This window comes from Pleurodeles waltl, chromosome 2_2 (genome assembly GCF_031143425.1).
Source record: "Pleurodeles waltl isolate 20211129_DDA chromosome 2_2, aPleWal1.hap1.20221129, whole genome shotgun sequence".
Classification (NCBI taxonomy): Eukaryota; Metazoa; Chordata; class Amphibia; order Caudata; family Salamandridae; genus Pleurodeles; species Pleurodeles waltl.
Window position 1 is genome coordinate 199470617 of NC_090439.1, and position 20417 is coordinate 199491033.

Genomic DNA, 20417 nt, shown 5'->3' on the forward strand with positions numbered 1-20417 from the left:
ACTGCAGGGGCCCCCAGGGGCCCCGCGACCCCCCCTACCGCCATCCGGATCTCGGCGGTCCGACCGCCGGGATCTGGATGGCGGTAGGGGGGGTCGGAATCCCCGCGGCGGTGCAGCAAGCTGCGCCGCCGCGGAGGATTCAATGGGGCCGCGGTACACTGGCGGGACCCCGCCAGTGGTGCCGGTCCGACCGCGGCTTTACCGCCGCGGTCGGAATCCCCATTGGAGCACCGCCGGCCTGTCGGCGGTGCTCCCGCGGTCCTCCGCCCTGGCGGTCAAAGACCGCCAGGGTCAGAATGACCACCTTAGTGTTCTGAGATCTAATATGGGTCTTATAGTTTTGTCCTTTTTGGGTATGAGAAAGTACAGGGAGTAAACCCCTGTTCCTTTCTGATGATTGGGTACTAGTTCTATTGCATCTTTTTGTAACAACGTTTGGACCTCTAGCTGTATTAGATCCATGTGTTGTTTGGACGTGTTGTGTGTTTTTGGAGGCACATTTGGTGGTAATTGTAGGAATTCTATGCAATAACCATGTTGGATGATGGCTAGGACCCACGAGTCTGTTGTTATTTCCTCCCAATTTTGGTAAAAATCTGTAAGTCTCCCCCCCCCACTGGTGTTATGTGTTGGGGATTTGTGACACTGAAGTCACTGTTTGTTTTGAGGGGTCTTTGGACTTTGGAACTTCCCTCTAGTTTTAGGGAACTGTCCACCTCTGTATTGTTCCCGAAAGCCTCCTCTCTGATACTGGCTCTGGTATATGGGCCTGGTTTGTGAGGTTGAGTGTTCTGTGGTTTGGCGCGAAACCCCCCTCTAAATTGTGTCTTCCTAAAAGTGCCTCTGCTCTGTGGGGAGTAGAGCACGCCCATGGCCTTGGCCGTATCTGTATCCTTTTTTAGCTTCTCGATAGCTGTGTCCACTTCCGGCCCAAACAACTGCTGTCCATTAAAAGGCATATTAAGCACAGCCTGTTGGATTTCGGGCTTGAATCCTGAGGTGCGTAGCCATGCGTGTCTCCGAATTGTGACCGCTGTATTTACAGTTCTTGCAGCTGTGTCTGCTGTGTCCATTGCCGATCGTATCTAGTTATTCGAGATACTTTGGCCCTCTTCCACCACTTGTTGTGCACGCTTTTGGAATTCTTTGGGCAGATGTTCAATAAAGTGCTGCATTTCATCCCAGTGGGCTCTGTCATAGCTTGACAGCAAAGCCTGTGAATTGGCAATGCGCCATTGATTGGCTGCTTGTGCTGCCACTCTTTTCCCCGCTGCGTCGAACTTGTGACTTTCTTTGTTGGGTGGTGGTGCATCTCCGGAGGTGTGTGAATTCGCCTTTTTACGTGCTGCGCCTACTACTACTGAGTCCGGTGTCAGTTGCTGCGTGATGTACATAGGGCCTGTTGGGGAAGGCTTGTACTTTTTCTCCACCCTAGGAGTGAGGGCCCTGCCTTTTTATGGGTTCTTGAAATACTTGCTTTGCGTGTTTCAACATTCCCGGTAACATCGGAAGACTCTGGTACTGACTATGTGTGGACGACAGAGTATTAAATAAAAAGTCATCTTCAATCGGTTCAGCGTGCAGTGTCACGTTTTGAAAAGCAGCTGCTCTGGACACCACCTGTGTGTAAGCAGTACTGTCTTCAGGTGGTGATGGTCTTGCTGGGTAACAGTCGGGACTATTATCTGACACAGGCGCATCATAAAGATCCCATGCATCTGGGTCATCTTGGCTCATCCCTGTGTGCGTTGGAGACTGCATCATAGGTGGGCTAGCAATTGGTGATGGTTGCAGTGAGCGTTATGGTGATGGTGGCGGAGTTACTTGTTTTGCCACCTTTGCCTGTGGTTGTTTATTTTTATCTTGGAAAGCAAGTTTCCTTTTCATCCTTATAGGAGGGAGAGTTCTTATCTTCCCCGTCTCCTTTTGGATATGGAGCTTTCTCTGTGTATGATCTGGCTCCCCTGCTTCTAGCTCTTGTCCGAATTTATGGCTTTGCATTTGTGTGGAAAGCCCTTGTTCCTCGGTGTAGGAACTTGTTTTCGGCTCCGAAGCCGGATGTTTCGGTATCGAAACCTTTTCAACAGTCTTTTTCGGCTCCAAAGCCACTTTTTTGAGTTTCGGTGTTCCGATCTGTCTGTGCCGACTCATCTCGGTGCCGGTATCTCGATGTAGAGATTGTTCTGAACCAAAGTGGTGAAAAAATGTGGCACAAGTGTGAGAGAAATGGGTTGGGGCAATCAGTAGACACAGAAGATGCCCTTGCATGTTGGTACAGGATTTAAGACTTAAATAACCTGACAGGATTTGGGTCACTGGACACAACAGGAATACTGACACTCAACTTGATGCAGGGAGTGGATGATGTAGTCTTGTTTGGGCAGCTACAAGACGAATACGAGCATGAGGGCTCATAGACCCACACATATCTGCAAAATGGGTAGAGAGATCATGAACAATACATCACCACTAGAGAACAGTTTGTTGAAACCAGAAGTACAAAGCTACCACACCCCGCTCAGGGGCACATGGTGCAAACAGTGGCTACTGGGCCTCTGTGGAGGGGAGCTGAGGTTGTTTACGCCTCTTCCATAACCACGAAAGGGGAGAAAGGCAGACTGGGAACATGGGGCAACTGAGAGGCCCAAGGACTTTGCTGTAGCCTGTGAGTCCTTAAAACACTCTGGAGCTGAGTCTGCCTTCTCTCTGAAGAGACGAGTCTCATCAAAGGGCAAGTCCATGTGGTTGGCCTGGACATCCCTTGGAAAGCCAGGCATGGCATTGCAGCACTACCATCGAAGAAATCGCTCTGCCCAGCAAGTCATGGTATCCAAACCTGATGGTGAACTTTTCTGCATCCCTCCCATCCTTAACTTCTTAAGAGAGAATGGCGTGGGCCACCTCCGGTACCTGTGGCAGCACTTGCGCAACCATATCCCACAGTGTGTGGAAACACTAGACTGGTGGAAAAAATGTTTTTTCCTTCCCAAGGTGGACAGCCTCTTGAATTCCCTGTCCGATGGTGTGGCAGGAAATGCACCGTGAGAAGTGGAGGCTTGGACTACCAAGTTCTCAGGGGTGGGGTGGTGGGTAAGGAAACGTAGGTCCCCAATTATGGCGTGACAGCAGAGGCCGATTTCCCTGTTCACAGGAGCCCATGTGGTGACTTGGACCAGGTTCCCAGCATGACATCAATAAGTGCTTCATTGAAGGGGAGCAGGTGTTTAGAAGAGGAAGCTCTGCGCTGAAGCACTTTCGTCAAGATGATAGTCTTGACTGCCACTGAAGGTAATTCGAAGTCTAGTACCTCTCCTGCCCTCTTCACCACCATAGCGTAACTTACTTCTCTCCAACGTAGCCACTGTAGGGGGAGAAATCAAACCAGTATCTGAAGAGGTGTCAAGTTCACTGGCATCTCCCAGTTCCTCACACAAGTATACTGAACACTCTAACTTGTATTCTAAAGAGTCCAGTGACCTCTCTGATTCTTCCCCCAGGCCTAGCACTTCAGAATAGGGTGCAATTGGTCTTGTCGGTGCCGGAATCAGCATTGAGTGATGTTGTTTTCAACTTTGAGACATCAGTTAACAGAATGGGGCTGGCGCCACCAGTGGGCGCCAGGAGCTTTGGCATTGGGGAAGGTCATGCTGGCACGACCGGTGCCAGTCCTGATCTGATATCCCATTCTCAGTAGCCTTTCAGAGCTGAGGCCGGAGCCATTTGTGCGGAACCTGATGGGGCCCCCTCTGACCCTGTGGGGCCCAAAGGCGCTCTGTAGAGGTCAGCCTACTTAGATATACAGCACATGGCCTTGTAAAAGTCTTTGACTTGTACGGGGGTCGCTTCGGCTCATAGAAAAGTGGAGAGGTGCTAAGTCAACACAGACAACAGCTCCGCAGAACCGTGCCGGGAATGCCGATGTTCCTTGCTTGTCACGTAGGCCGAGGAGTAGTCGAAGCATGCGTTCAGTTCTTCTGCTTCCTGTGCCGCTTCCCTGGATGTCCCAAGGACCTAGATTGGGATGAAGAGAACGTGGGGCTCCTGGAGCAGTCCTGCGGCCTTCCTCTAGATGGGGACGAGATCACTGAGGAGTCATGCGGCATCGCTTGCCAGGCCAAAAGCAGATTTAGGGTCTGCTCCCTCAAAGCCTTCGGTGCCATGGCTCGGCAGTCCAAGCACAACTTGGAGCTGTGGTTGCGCTCGAGACACCGAAAACAGACCAGATGGGGGTCTGTAACCAACATGGTGAGGTGACAGGCGCCACACGGCTTAAATCCTGACTTCCTCGAAGACATTCCTTGACCCACCAAAAAAAAAAAAAAAACTCAACAAAACATCAAAAAATTATGTTAAAAACCGACAGAGGGGTATCTCATCTACGGAAATAAATAAAACAGATGTCCGCGCGGGGAGGTGGAGCCTATATAGGTGACCTCAACATCACGTCCGGCGCATACAATGCCAACGATGCACGGAACAAAACAAAGATACCTACCTTTGTACTGCTCACGAAAAATCTTCCAGATCCAGTCTGACGTGTGTGAAATTCAAAGGTAATGAATCTGCGGCTAGATGTTGGTATCAGATTCAGGGATTTACAATAGCAAAGACAGACAGACAGACAAGAACTGTGGAAGCCCCTTTACACCAACACTGGAGGAGTGGATCAGAGGTTTGGACTGGTGTGTAAGGCAGCAGAGCAAGTGGCCTTCCATGGGCAGAGCAAATATGACAGTCTAAAGATGCTGGGGTGAGTGAACAGGGAATGGTTAGACATCTGGAAAGAAGGGAGGATCACAGTGGAAGCGGTAGATTCTTAAAATCCCCCCATTCTCCTAACACTCTTCCCACTTCAAGACCAGTAGCTAATGTAGGGTGTCACAGAATTTAAAGGCAAGGCTCAGAAATGTAATGTAACCTGTTCGTCTAAGTTGGTCCACAAATAGAGAGACACTGTATGACTTTTCAATATCTGTGAATGTTTCTCTCACTGTAAGAATGTTGAAATGGAAAATATTTTTGAATAAGAGAAAATAAAAGTAGTTCCTAATGAGCAATCACAACTATATTCACAGTGCGACCCTTCGCTCTATATTAACCTGTGCAAATTACCCTGCCACGTTCTCTGTCCTCTTTTCAGAAAATCTCAACAACCTCCTTTTCACTTTGTCCCCCTGATCAACCAAATATGAAACAAAAACGCGCTGATGCAGAAACTAAACTGAAAGTGAGCTTGGAAGTACGTAATAAAAATCTCTGACTTAACTACCACTTGCTGTACTAAGAGAGAACCACCTATGTCTGTCGAAACAGCACCTTCAACACACCACCCAATGACCTTCTCATCTACACATGCGTACTTTTGAAGTACAAATTTATATTATTTCAGGCCAAACAAGCATTATAAATATAATAAGTCTCAGGGCAATGAGAATCCTTTTACATCATGATGACTGGATATTTCAAAGCATGCATGTAATCAAAGGGAGTGGCAGAAGCAGACAAAGAAATTATATGCAATCAACTGAAATGGTTTCACCCAATAGGTGAATGATAAATGCCAAGACTGTGCCTTTTGAGTTTCCAAATTTACTGAAACATTATTAGAGGCAACCTCCATTCCCCAGAAACTTACACTTTGTTTCCCTCCCACATCACTTCTCTATGTAACACCAAAGTAAAGCTTCTAATCAGTTTATGGCACTCGGCAGGTTTTGTGCCAATAGCAAACCTATACGGACCCATGCTAAATGTTCCCAGAGAATGTGCCAATGGCTTTGTGCCACCTTACTATTGACAGAACATATGCTGGTCATGTATCTTATTTTGCTTTATATTGTTGTCTTCCAAGAGTAAGTGGGCTGACTGACTTCAGAGAAAACAGGCCAGAATTTAAGGAGGTGAATATGGAGCTCTAAATTTAAAAAGGGGTGGGGGGAGGGGTACATGGAGCAATTTTTCAGAACAACCCCATTTCTGTCAGCACTCTGACGAAAATGTGCTATGCTGTCATGTCAAGAACAGGACTTTTTGCCAAGCTGGCTCGTGATCTACTATCTGAGAGCATACATCTTCTGAAGGGTCACCTCTAAGAACATTGTCCAAACTGCTGATAGCCTGTTCCCACTGCTTTTGTAGCTTTCATTTAAACACAGTTTTGTTCATGTGACACAGAAGTACAGGGGTGGTGTAGATGAACACAGGACTATTAAGTCATTATACTAACTTGCTTATGTACTGCTTGCAGGTTGTTCTGTTTCCTTTCAGGTGGCTTTGTCACCTCATTTATCGAATCCAGTTCTTCTGACACAGTGCACAGGTCAATCAGTCTGCTTTAGCAGATATTTGACATGGATGTCTCGAAGGACCAAACTACTGAGATGGTTTCCTCTTAAGCTTGCAATATGCCATAAAAAGTCTGTTGTTATGATCCAATAACTAAGTTAGAGTACACGTGCATTCCCTTTCTGAAATGGGACGTTGCCAGAGATAGACACTTAATAGAGACTTAGGAACTGAATCTTGATCTAAAAGGCAGAACCATGAACTGGGCGTGATCCTCTACCATATGTATCTCTGAAGCCTGCACATTCAAGTATGCATTCCAAATTTAAAGAGAACAGAAGAAAATGTTGTATGGAAAAAATGTTAAATCGGAGTGTAAAGACAGCAGTTGCTGGGATCACATTACTGCCTTATGGCCGTTCTTTTTTTTACCTCACTGTGAACTATTGCTAAGTGGACATGGAATGCAATTAACTCAATGAAATTTAATGAATGAAATCGTCCTTAGTAGAACCAAGAATAACACAAAGAATTGAGTCTGGCAATGTTCTGACTGCCACACCCACTGCTAGAGGTTGCAAAAGGTAACTTCATGATCTATTTCCCAGATGTTAGGCTTTTTAAGACTGGGAATGCCACACCCCCAGACGAGAACTGGGGTACTTTTGCAACGCTTACCACTATCCTTGCGACTCCTGGCCTTAGATGTAGCAGGAGCAGTACCAGAAACCATATAAGAAAATAACCATTCACTTAAAATTAACATAAGCACTATGTAAGGTAAAGCTGAAACAATTGACAGGTCATGTTATTTTGTACAGCGCACAACTCACACAGGAGGCTATTCTGGAGCTGAAGCAGGAGCTGTATAGGCCAAGCCACAGTCGGGGCTAGTTGCAGAGGAGCAGAAATGCTGAATCTAAGAATGAATGAGGCAGTTCTAATGTGAAGAGGCAGGTCTTTAAGAGCAAGGAAGGTGATGGCACGACAGCAGCATCTGGTCCAGAGTATGCAGGGGGTGGTGGTGTGAACATGACTTCAGCAGAGTTGTCTGGTAGGTTTGTGGACATTTACCTGGGGGGGGGGGGGGGTGGTGGTGGTGGTGTGTGTGTGTGTGTGTTGGGGGAGTGGGGGGGGGAGAAGAGGGTAAACTAACACTAAAGGCCTCAGGCTCAGCAAAGGTAAAAGGAAGAGCTCAGGCCCACCAAATGCCACTGCAAGCACCTTGAGCGCAGATGGAGACAAAGCCAGGACATCGGCTAGAGCTTCTACAAAATGCCCTCAAACACTACCATCAGCAGATCAGTCACCAAACGCTCTGTGTTCATTGATCGCTTTGAAAGCAACACCAACAACACAAAGAACATCTTGCCATAATGAAAGACATCACCTCTATGGCAGCAAGCTCCATCAACATAACCCCGTCAGGACCTCTGCAACCAGATGACCATATTCCTCAGCAATAAGATCACTAGCATCTACAACAAATTCGAGCCCCAACTGGATCCTTCCAGCCTTCCCAGCCACCCTGCACATTTCCACCAAGACGACCAGCAGGCCCACCATCACCACTCAAGAAACAGCAACGATTAAGCAGTCCATTTGCTCTGGAGCTCCCTCGGACCCCAGGCTTAACCACGTCTTTGTCAAAAGACAGAACCCCAGAAGAGCAGCCCTCAGCCACAATCATGAAAGATTCTATCATCACAGCCACCTATCCCGACACATGGAAACTCACCACAGTACTCTCCCTCTACAAGAAACTCTCAGCAGATCTGAAGATGCTAGCCAATTACTGGCCAATCTCTCTGCTACCCTACCTGGCAAAAGTCATGACAAAGTTGATAAACACCTTTCTACCTACTTTAACGACAACCAACTCCTCAGCACTACTCAAACCTGATTGAGAAGCAACCACATTACAAAGACCACCCTCATAACTGCCATAGACAACATATGGATGATTATGGACAAAGGTGACACCATGCCTTTCTGCAGCCTTCAACACACTCCCACTCCATGCTTTTCCAATGACTGATGAAGCCAGCATCCAAGGACCCACACTTACATGATCCCACTGTCCAGCATCATACGCGCCCATGGAATCAGTATCCTTCGCTGATGACACCAAGCTCATACTCTCTTTCTCTGATAAGTCTCCAAACACCCGGAGTAGTTTCTCTGCTTGCATGACCAAAGTCACCAGATGGATGGAATCCAACTGCCTTAAGCTCAACACAAACAAGAGGCAAAGAGACCACACTCTTGTATCCCACTTGGTGGCCTTCCATACTCTGACCCACACCCCTTGCAGTAACCCAGGGAAAAAACCTTGGAATAGTAATTGACAACCAACTCACCATGACTGGCCAAGAGAACAGTCTCCTCCTGCTTCCATGCACTCTGCTTCAGAAGGCTCCCCTCCGACACTTGCAGAACAGTTGCACAACCTGTCATCACCAGCAAGCTGTACTATGGCAGCACACTCCATTCCAGAATCAATGCACAGCTGACCAGAAGACTTCAGACCATACAAACCTCAGCAGGCAGTCTCACACTCAACCTTCTACCTTTCACTCACATCACCCCACACCTCAAAGTGCTGCACTGGCTTTTAGTTCACAAACAGGAAACAATAAGGGTGAAAGGGGCAACTCCCAGCAATGCTTGAGACACGTCACAAAAAAACAGGGGCTCAGATTGATCCACTAATACGTGGTTACGCTTATAAATGTGCATGGGCACCACAGACACATGCCTATTATATTCTTTTTATTTAACTATTACTTTTTGCATTTTATCCTTGAAATTGCTATATGCACAATAGATTATATTTTTTACATTTCCACATAGATTTCATTGTATCTCTGTGTGTACTGGAAAAGTATTTGACTCAGTAAGGGATCACGGTTTTTGACAAAATACTTATAACCCATGTCCCTTTCTATAATTTTGGGTTCCTCTTTTTTTTTTGAACTCCACAAAAAAAAAAGGACATATAGATGAACTTACACCCATAGGCTTGTAGATTACGTTGTCACCGCTAAATCTCTCCGGTTTAGAAACACTCCTAGACAGTGAAACAAATGAACAAAACGTAACATTAGAGAGCACATCAAAGTGATGATGACACAAGCAAAACCTTTTGCATTTATATATGTAGAGCAATTATAAAATAAAAGATTACTGTAACTACAACGTATTGCTTACTTTGAGGCTACCTCAGCACAATGATTACCCTGAACTACAACTATCATGATTCAGTGACTGTTTCTAGACACACTATTGACAGATGAGAACAGCCAGCACAGAATACCTGAGAGTCCCTTTGGCTGGAATTGGACCCCAATTCCAGGAAAGGACAAGATAAATTTTTCGAAACCAGTCAGGCATCAACTAGCATCCGACATAATGTCTTGATCCAACTTCTAGGGCTTCAAGATCAATATAGTGCAATGTCTTGTTTTAAGTTAGATGTAGGCCTCATTTATAGTTAAGGAACTTGATTTGTTCATCTTTAAACATATCCAATATCATCCTGCAATGTCCCTTTCTTAATTATTTAAATGAGCAAACCCCAGTCATGATAGGAATTCTAGGTGTGGTTGGATGGTTAAGATCAGGCAGAGTCTGACCGAGCTACCTGACTATAACCCCACGGAGACCAAAATCCTGTTGGAGGAACTGATTGCCCACAAGATCACGCAGGTCTACCACAGCGTTGTGATCAATCCCACCGACACACTCAGCACTTTCAAAGGTGGCCTGGGATTGGAGACCTAGGACCACTGACGATTCGAGTGAGATGCTTGTCTCTCCCAGGGAGTCAACAACCACTTCTTAATATTGGCTGATACCACTCAAATATCTGCATTAGGTGTATTTCATGTGGGGAAGGCTATGGAAAATGAGGACGACAGAATCACCAAAATGCCTGAGATGCAGTACGCAAAAAGGGGACTTCCTACATACAGTATGGGCCTGTGAGGGGTTGCTGCCCTTCTGGAAGGGAATACTTGCATACCTGGAACAAATATTGTGGTGAGACTACCTAGAGATCCTAAATTCATTCTACTAAACGTCACCACAGATAACAGGTTCCAGGCGGCCCTAATGTAGCTGGAGATAGTTGTTGCTAAAAGGGACATAGTCAAGGCCTTGTAGAATGAAGCTCCCCGGGTGTAAAGGGCTGGAAGGCAGGCATAGAAAGAAAGATAAGCCTAGAAAAATATCCCATGTATGCAGCTAGGGGATGTCTAAAGAAACACTATAAAAATGTGGGCTGACTGGGTCCATTGCAAGAGAATCCCTCTGAAGAGACAAGATACTAGCAGGGTCAGTTCTTTTCAGTTCAAGAGTTACAGGATGTCTTTCCCTCACATCAAGATAAACTGGGAAATGTTCAGTTGTAGTGTTGCAATTTCTTTCCAGAGGCAACCACTGTGACAGTTTGAAATTAATACAATCCCTTAGAAATTGTGTCTCTAGTTGGCAGAGGTTTGCACCCTGCCCATGTAGAGACCACGATCCTAGTTACCTTAACTTAGTTACACTTCTTAAATTAACCTGTGCTCGCCCCCTGGTAGCTTAACACAGAACAGTCAGGCTTAACTTAGAAGGCAATGTGTAAATGATTTGTGTAATACTTAAATTACATCATCAGACTACAAGAGATAACATCTGGTTAGTAAGATAGAGAATAGTTATCTAATCAAAACAAGACCAAAACAACAAAATCCAATAGGTTGATCCTGAGATATACAATTTTAAAGATTTAGGTGAAAATAGCGTACAGAAGCACAAAGTGCCAACTGTGATTATCTGGCAAAAAGAACAGATGATGGATGAAATGCTGAACAATGCTAAAATTCACCCCCTGTCACAAAGATGTGGGTTTAATCCATTGTGTTTTGCCCATCTCACCACCCTAGTTTGGACCCAGGAATATTCAAATCAGTCTTGACCCTGCTACCCATGGGAACAGTCCAGCCTAAACTGTCAGGCCAGGTCCTCCCCTGGACCGGAAACAAGCATCCTGAGACCGGTTGTGGGGTATCACCCCTCATCAGCCAGGCTAAGTTGAATCCAGTGGTGCAGTGAGCACGGGACCCAGGTCTGGGCATGGGCTTCAATGTGTGATTTGTTCAGCATTATGTCCATCATCTGTACTTTTTGCAATGGTGGTTATATGGTCATGCTGGACCGGGACAAAGTAACAAGTTCAGGCCAACCACAATGGAGCATGGGCTGGCTACAGGGACTCACTTGGGCAGCTGAACACAGTACCTTAAATCCTAGTGCTCAGTCTGCGTAACATTGTTTTGCGAGGCTTTGTGTCATCTGGCATCGGTTCCGAGAAGCTGAGGCTTTGAGGGGCTTTGCGCTGCTTCACTTTGCTTCGCTGCAGTTCTGAAGAAATCCACAGAAGGTAGAGCATCTTAGGCCCACTTCAAAAGGTCCAGGCTTGAGGTGGCACCACATCGCAGGGTTGTCTCACAGATGCAGAGTCCAGGTGCTGAAGCAGGTGAGTTGCAGGCAGTCTTTGATGTCGCAGAGACTGCAGATGAACAGGGGCAAGTCAGCAAGCCCTTGGAGATTCTTGGTTGCAAAGGTGTAGAGACAAGTCTGGTCCTTTTCAATGCAGGACAGAAGCAGTAGACAGTAGGCCAATACAGTAGAGCAAACAGGAAAAGTGGCAGTCCCTTCTTCAGCAGACGCAGTAGGCCAAGCAGCAGAGCAAATACCAAAGTGGCATTTCCTCCTACAACAGCATCAGTAGGCCAACACAGCAATACAGTTGCAGGGAGGTAGTCCTTCCTGGCAGAACAGCAGTCCTTCCGGGCAGTGTCCTTGGTTCCAGTAAAATCTGATTTGGTGGGGTTACTTCGGTGCCCTGGTTCTGGAAAGGAGTGAAGCTTCCAGAGGCAGGACTTTGAAAAGTACAGATACTCTGTCTCTCCTGTCCTGGCTCCAAGCTGGCTGGAGTGACAATGCAGGGACGTTAAGTCCTATTGTGGGAAGTCAGGACAAGTCTATTCAGGTATAAATGAAGCAGTGCTAAGCTTCCTCCCCCACCATCAAGCCAATTAATGGCTCATTAAGGCCCATCAAGCTACACCTAATCTCCCATTGTGTGTGACTGTCTAGAGGAAATGCACAGATCCCAGCTGTCACTCAATCAAGACGTGTATTCAGAGGCAGGCAGAGGCACAGAATAGTTAAAGTAAGAAAATGGCAACTTTCTAAAAGCGGCATTTTCAGACTTATAATTTAGAATCCAATTTCACTATAAGTTGTGATTTTAAATTGAGAGTCCAGGGGCAACAAACTTCACATTTCTATCTTTTTCTAATTGGAAGTTATACTTAAAATATGTTTTAAGGTAATCCCAATGTTATCCCATGGGAGAGATAAGTCTTGCAATAGTGAAAAACAAATTTAGCTGTTTTTCACTACTTGGACTTGTTAAACTTAAAAGCACATGTTCAACTTTTTAAATACACTGCATCCTGCCATTGGGGCAATCCAGGGCCTACCTTAGGAATGATTTACTTGCAATAAAAAGGAAGGTTTGGGCCTGGACAAGTAGTTGTCCTTGCCAGGTCGACATGGCAGCTTAAAACTGCACACACAGCCTCTGCAGTGGCAGGCCAAAGGCATGTTTAAAGTGCTACTGTAGTGCGGGGCACAATCAGCGCTGTAGGCTGACTAGCAGCATTTAATTTACAGGCTCTGGACACCTATAGCGCATTCTACTAGGGACTTACAAGTAAATTAACTATGCCAGTTGTGGATAAGCCAATATTACAATGTTTTAAGCAGAAAGCACATGCACTTTAGCACTGGTTAGCAGTGCTAAAGTTCCCAGAGTCCTACAGCTAACAAAAAAGGAACGCATAGAAAAATGGTGGGAAAAGACAAAACGTTTTTGGATGACCCTGCAGAAAGGACCATTTCCAACAACAGCCTTGGGCTTACTGTAGTATTCATGGCTAATATACTTCCAAGTCATAAAAGCAACATACTCTATGTTCCCATTTCGTCAGTGACTTACCTAAACAACATTGGATTTCTGCCCTTTACAGCATGCCCGGGTTCTTCATAAGGATGATTCTCTAAAAATGTCATGCTCCACTTGTAACTGAACATGTCTTATCGCTCCCTTTTGATAAACCTAAGGGTTTTTGAGTTGAACATGAAGATTTGATTTTGAAGCCTGTGACCGCTGCAATGTTACTTAGTTCATTAAGCTGTTTTGGGCTATTAAAAATCTGGGAAAGTGCAGCAGAAAGTGGCCCAAAGGCACAACTCATGTTTGTACATGTTTTGGTGCCCCAAAGTACTTTTGTGTTAGAGGACATACAATACACTGTTGTAGCTCGGCCTTCAGAGCAAAAAAGTACAAATGAAAACCTTCTCACTTATTTCTCCTAATCACATTCACTGTTTTTTAATTTCAAGAATTTGTTTTTTTGGTAAATCCCTGATCGATCTACACAAATGACCTTGGTTGACTTAAGAATATTGTGCAGTTTCAGATATGTATATCGTTCTAGGTTAACCCTGGGGTTTAACACCTCTTTTCCACACAAACTACAAGTAGGTAGAAATGGAAGAAATGGTAAATAGTGACCACCAATTAGACAATTGTGGTGGAAGAATGTTTTCCCAACTCTCTTTTTCTGAAAGATGGGAAGACAGCAAACATTTTTTTGATGCCATTGTCAGAAAAAAATATATTTCTACACAGCACGTTTTTCCCCATTTTTTGGGGAAAAAATGCCACAATATGGCTTTTTTCTGCTGTCCCTCCGCAGGGAATCACAAAACCTGGCACTTTTACAATCCTCTAAGGACACCAATTGGACCTGGGCATCTTTTGTGGGGGGAAAAAAGATCTGAAGGCTTAAGCACAACTTACCACAAATAAAAAAGATCAGCAGTAGGGAGGGTGTGGGAAGGAACATAGGGGTTTAATACACTAGGAAACAATAACACATCCCCTGTACCCTAGAAAAGAATCCTAATGGGGGAAGACAGCAAAAAAGACTAGTTAATAGCCTGGATTATACAAAGGAAAAAACCTCTCCCCACTTCTGCAGTCACAAACCAGAAACTATAGATCAAACAGTACAAAGATCATCAACCAACAGAGTTCTCTTCAGCTTCACCAGCTCTTGCGTTAATATCCAGGAAAACTCAGGCAGTTTAGGGCAGATCTAAAACCAACAATTTGCTGTCATTAGTAGCGCAAAGCATAGCAGGAATCCAGATGGAGATGTCTCAATTCTCACAGCCAGGCCCTCTAATCACTATTTTTTTAAACCCCCTCCCCAGTCTTCGAATAACCTGACTAAGGTCAGAAAAAACATGTTTTTGCCACCTCCAAAAGAAGAGCTTGGGTTTTGGAAAACACCTTGTCACCACCTCTCTTTGGGACATGTTTTCCAATTTTAATTAGATGGTACGAGTTCTTGTGGTCTTCACATCTGGACCTCCAAGTGCAAAAAGACTCAAATCATCCCAGCACCACAATGGGCCTGCAGAAAGGATGGCTAACACTGCAGTGATGGTTCACAGCACTAGACCTCAGAGGATATAGCGACCACCACTCTGTCCCTTTAACCTCAGGCAGTGTTGAAGCTGTATCCAACTGCCACCACTCATGCAGCTGACATGTAACTGCAGGAAGGCACTGGATTAAGATATCATTATCAATGGGGGAATTCTGGTGATTCACAGGATTCAAGAGGTGTGTCCTAATCTCAGTCACCTGTGCAAAAAAGATTAATGGATACAGAATCTATGATCTCTGACCCCAAACAAGCCATACTGGCGTCACACAAAAGAAGTCTTCTCTGCAGGCCATTCAGCTTTGCCTAGTTCAGTTCTTTTTAAAAAACGTTTTAAGGCAATCTTCTACGTAACCGCCCAGATTGTCACCCTCTTCTTTCACATTGTGAATCCTTATGTTGTTTTCCCTAGGTTTTAGCTTTGGTCTTCTAGTTGCTGACAATGTGGATTATCAGATAATGTAAGCATTAACATGTGCAACAGGAAGGTTTCTGTATGAAGTGGTTTATGATTATTTTATCTGTGTTCTTCCTCCAAAGCTGCAATTCAAACTGGCTGTCTGCTATGATTGAAAACAGCTCGTTTTTGGTGTAGCAGTCACACAAAGATTTTTCTTTCAACCAACTCTTTAGCTGTGGAGCTCAGGCATGATATGCAGCTTTAGAGCCTGTTTATCCGGAGAACTCAGTTAGGAGAAGATTTCTGGGCAAAGGAATGCTGCCTGTTTTGGTATGCTTACATGCTGTCAAGTTTACCTTTCTAGTGCACCATTAATGTGTTGTACATTCTACACGTGCAAATACGCCAGTTAGTGGTTGCTTATTTGGACTGTAGAGCACCCCCCACTAGCTATATCAGTGTTAATCTCTCAAGGCATATGCATAGGGTTCACCAGTTCTGCAAACAACTTGTAAATACTCATTGGGTCTTTTGAGGGGCAGATGATTGGATCTGTAGGTTTTTATTATCTTACCCTTGAGGTACACTGTCTCAAAGTCAAACCCAATTTAGGATCTTCACTAGATAGTCCACCGCCTAGTGGTGCCAACCCGGGCTACCTGATGCACCTCTGATGCAAGACAGGGTGCATTTCTCCAATTCATTTATATACACAGTGATTGAATGAGCTACCAACTTAACCTTGGGATATCATGGAATACTGGAAACTAAAGCTAGAACAATACAGTTAACAAAAGCTACATCAAGCAGGTGGAGCCCAACTGGGTCCAAGATGTATTTCTACTATATTCTCCAATCACCTCCCTAGATGTTGTAGTTGACTGAACAACAGCATAAACAGAATTAACAGTTCTATTTTAGTGGGTTAGTGCAGATGTATGGGTTTTATTCTGAGAAGAGGATTCATCCCGCTCGAGAGTTTGGGTCCTCAAAATCCCAAGCATCTTACTACATGATTCAGTTGTTTGAGACCTCTTTGTTGAATTAGATTTGAGCTGGCTAAGCAGTCTATGGCTGGGAAGTACAAGGGTGGGTGGCAGCTTTGGCTGATTTCCTAGATGTCTGGCCCACAGGCCAATGAACTGTTCATAAGTCGTTGACTTTCATTCTCTGTTCCACCAGGATATATAGACAATCTTTAATGTTGGTTTCACATGGCCATCTCCTAGGGCTGAGGCACAATCTGGCCACCTGATTCTGTACTCTTTGCAGTCTCTCTGAAAATCTGCTGGTGGCACCAGAGTATAATAAATTACAATAGACGGGCCTACCTATTACCAAGGTTTGTGTTAGTTTCACTATATACATGGTTTGAAGGAGAAAGATTTTACATAGCAAAGGTAGCTGAAACTTGAATTCCCAATTCATTTACAAGTACAGACTAGTGGTGGAGAGCTGAACCTTGTAGTACAAGCTGCATGTCACTGAATGTCGGAGACCACAAATACAGGCCGTGCCCATTTGCACAAATCTCTGAGAAAAGAGTGAATCACTTTCAAGGCAATGTCTGTCAAACCTGGCTACTTAAAACTTGAGAAGAATGGTGTGGTCCCTGGTGAGAAGATATTCTCTTATGTTGGCTAGACCTGTTTCAGTTTCTCACTGTAGTCTGAATCAAGACCTGCAATCCAGAAGGCTGATTTTTTTTTGTTCAAATTTGCTGAAGTTGCTTTGTACCATCAATATCTACAAATTTTGCTGAGGCGAGGAAGATTTGAAATCTAAGAATATTTTAACTCGGTCGGAGGGTCTTCCATCAGTTTTGTCGGTTGCAGGGCGATAACTATCTTTTAATGTGCCTATAATAATACATATTAAGAAAGAAAAAAAGCATTAAGTAGGTTTGTGGTGTTGCAGGTTTGACAACTTGGAAACACTTTTTTACTGGGTAAGAGATGAGGTTAGGCCTCAATAAAGGGGCTGGGCTTTCAAGCCGCCACAGCGTGAGCTCTTGCCGCAGGACACTGAATGGGCAGCACCTTAAGGGGGTGATGGCCTATCCTACCCAGGCCAAAAACACAAAATACATCTGATATTGCCTTTCATACCATGCAAGGTAGGTTGTGAAATTTGTTTTAGAATTCGAAAGAACAAATCCTGCTGCTCACCTGGTGGTCATGCAAAGAGCCAATATTGTTTAACACAGTGCTAAGTCTGATGTTGGTAATTAGCAATGGAAGGACTTACATTACACAGTATGCAATACATGGTTCTGCCAGTAGATTAAAAGCTTTAACCTTTTATTTATTTTAAACATGTTTGTTGAAACACAATATTGCAGAAGGCACAAATATAAGGCATTTTCCTAGTTGGATAAGACTGATTTTGATGCCAGAGTGACAGTTTCGATGAGCTATGAGTAAAACTCCCAAGCAAACCAATGGCGGTTGGATCTTAATGCTGAAGTTGAAAAAATATTTTATATTTTTGTCAATGTCCTTCCAGAAAGGTTTTATCTTCTAACAGTGAAATACCATATGCAATAAATCAACTTTAGCAAAATCGCAATACCGAAGGGAATCTTAGCTATCAAGGCCTAAATTACATGTTTTAGTTTGTGCCCAAGTGGTCCCTCGAATCAGCAAATGCTGTGACTGAGCAATCATGGTAGAGATTTTTTGACTGGAAAGGAAAATTAAATATGTAGAGCATGTGATTTAGTTCATGATTAGTTCAGTTGTTTGATTTATTTTCAAGTGTTTTTGGCAGAGTGAATCGAGGGTGGATGATTTTTTTTTTTACTATATACTGCTGAGGTAATGTGACCTTTCCATGGAAAAGGGGGCACGATTTCAAACTAATCAGAATCCTTATCAGAAAGATTTATTTTAGAACCAGCATGTCTTTAGTTTAAAGAAGTTACATAATTAGAAGTTAGCTAATCCATGCTTTTAACGAGTTGATTCGTATCAAACAGATCCCTAACAGACAATTTTCCAGTTTACTCCCGTAAATTATGGGTACACATATCATTTTAATTCTCAGATACGTATATAGGAGTGTTTGCTCAGTATGCTTCAGCTGAGTATCAGCTTCTGTGATAATGATATACAGTGCATCAACTGTGTCCTTTATTAAAATGGCTAATGAGGTTAAATGTTTGCACTCAGAGAAGGAGTGGAGAGAGATTATCTTCCTAAAATCTCTCTTTTCAATTACCAGTCTAATGAGTGCGCTATGCAGGTCCGATATATTGCTAATCAACGAGTTGCATTCAGTAGCGAGAAAGTCTGAATATAAGGACGTTTGCAAACCTTCACATTGCATTGTTTAACCGCCCATATACATTTGTTGATTAGTCGTGCTTGGGGCAAAGAAAGTTAAGAGTAGCCTAACTAGGAGCACAGCAGGACCATAACATGTGATCTAATTAAGTGTCATTATTATAATTTCAATACACCTCAACCAGGAGAGACATTTTAATAAAGCCCTCGTTTTTAGTTTTGACCACATTTATTTGTATGGCATCATCTAAGCTGTGTGTTAAGATACGACTTAAGTATCCGAGGGGAACTTTTTGCCATTTTAATTCTGCATCATGTATCAAGGAGCTGGGGTAATGTTGAGGGGCATGAGTTCAGGCCTGCATTTGTTTAAGCAGCAGCTGGCAAGACAGTATTTTTTGATGATATCTAGCATGGCAGGTATGAATGATTCGAAGTTGGCAACAAAAATATCTTCGGCGTATATGGTGAATTTATAATTCGAGGGTCTGTTGAGAAACCCTCAAATTATCAGGACATCTACTTTCTAGGGTTTTATTGCTATGAGTTTGCAGTAATACAGGAAAAGAAAGAACTGTTCCGGCCATGGCTAATTTCTTGTTTTTTGCTATTTTTTAATCCAAAAATAGAAGAACTTTGCAATGTTCATGTGCTCTGGTAGGGTTGTTATTTCACTAAAAATACTAAAGCCTTCCTTTGTTTGATTCGTAGTATCGCTCACGTGTTTGGCAAATAATTATTCTTGTTCTCTTCATAGCCTTATAATAGAGTATGTTAACTATTCTGCAAGTGGGGTGTTGGTTTCTCAACATATTTTAAGCCATATTCATTCCATTTTACGATTTACTTTTTTAAGCTTGGCTTTTCCCTACTGAACCAATTGTTTTTGGCTTTGGGGTATGGTTTAGTTTGCCTCTTTAAACTTAACTAGTGATGACGACCACAGTGTGGTTGTTAGGTTATGATGCATATTTTGTAGGACTGTCTCAGAATCAGTAGAATTGAGATATTATATAGCAGCAGCTTTGTTATTTTCCTCAAAATCACATTACAGACACTTCTGGTTACATACACACCGCGAGTAACTGGGGCCGAGAGCAGAATTGTACCTTCGGAGCAGTCTTTATACATGCTCTTTCGCAGAAGGCAATTAATTGTTATCTCGGTGTGGCATCTATTCCAGTAAACCCTACGACGGGAATTAAGAATCAATATTGTCTCTAACTGTTGAGTATCACCGCGGTCGCCAGTACCTACAGATAAAGGTACACACCACTAATATGTGCGATATTGTGCCTATACGACGACAGCCACTCCTGCAGCCTTCCAACCTCATTCTAGATATTGTGCAGTGATGATATGGGGTCCAATGCCAGCATAACATTTTCCCTTCTATTTTATATGTGATCCCCTTGTGATTGTTATTGAGAATTGTTTCCCATTGTTCATCTGAGAAGGGATGGTCTATTTCTTCTTCTCATCTGTAAAGGGTACAGCCGTTTAGAGAAGATTCCTCATCAAGTAGGATTTTATAAATCCTTGAGGTAAGACATGTTTTGTAACATTACACAGCTATCTCTCAAGTTGTGGGCACTCCTGGCTTTTTGCCCTAATCTGGGCCCTCAAAGCAGCCATTTTCCAAACCAAATTTACTACTTTTCAACCCTCCCTAGAAATACTTGGGAAATTGATATCTAGCAGGTAGGTTGTGTCTTACTTAATCAATGGGGACATTAACTAATGTCTTATTTGAGCTACCTATACCTTCACATCTCAAACTATTTTATAGTTTATTTAACAAATGTGCACCCAGAGTGCTTCCTGTCTGCTTCAGAGTGCTTCTCTATGAAGTCCCCGGCCAAACTCCAGGTTGCC

At 43.8% G+C, this 20417-nt stretch overlaps 1 protein-coding gene across 2 annotated transcripts in view; it reads right to left on the bottom strand.

The window, feature by feature from the left end:
- Positions 1-20417, bottom strand: part of ERP44 (endoplasmic reticulum protein 44) — a 1253443-nt gene that overhangs the window by 640362 nt on the left and 592664 nt on the right. For both annotated transcript variants that reach the window (XM_069219628.1, XM_069219627.1), the window contains exon 7: positions 9298-9355. In XM_069219628.1, the coding sequence (XP_069075729.1) occupies positions 9298-9355 (58 nt within the window). The remainder of the gene's footprint in view (positions 1-9297; positions 9356-20417) is intronic.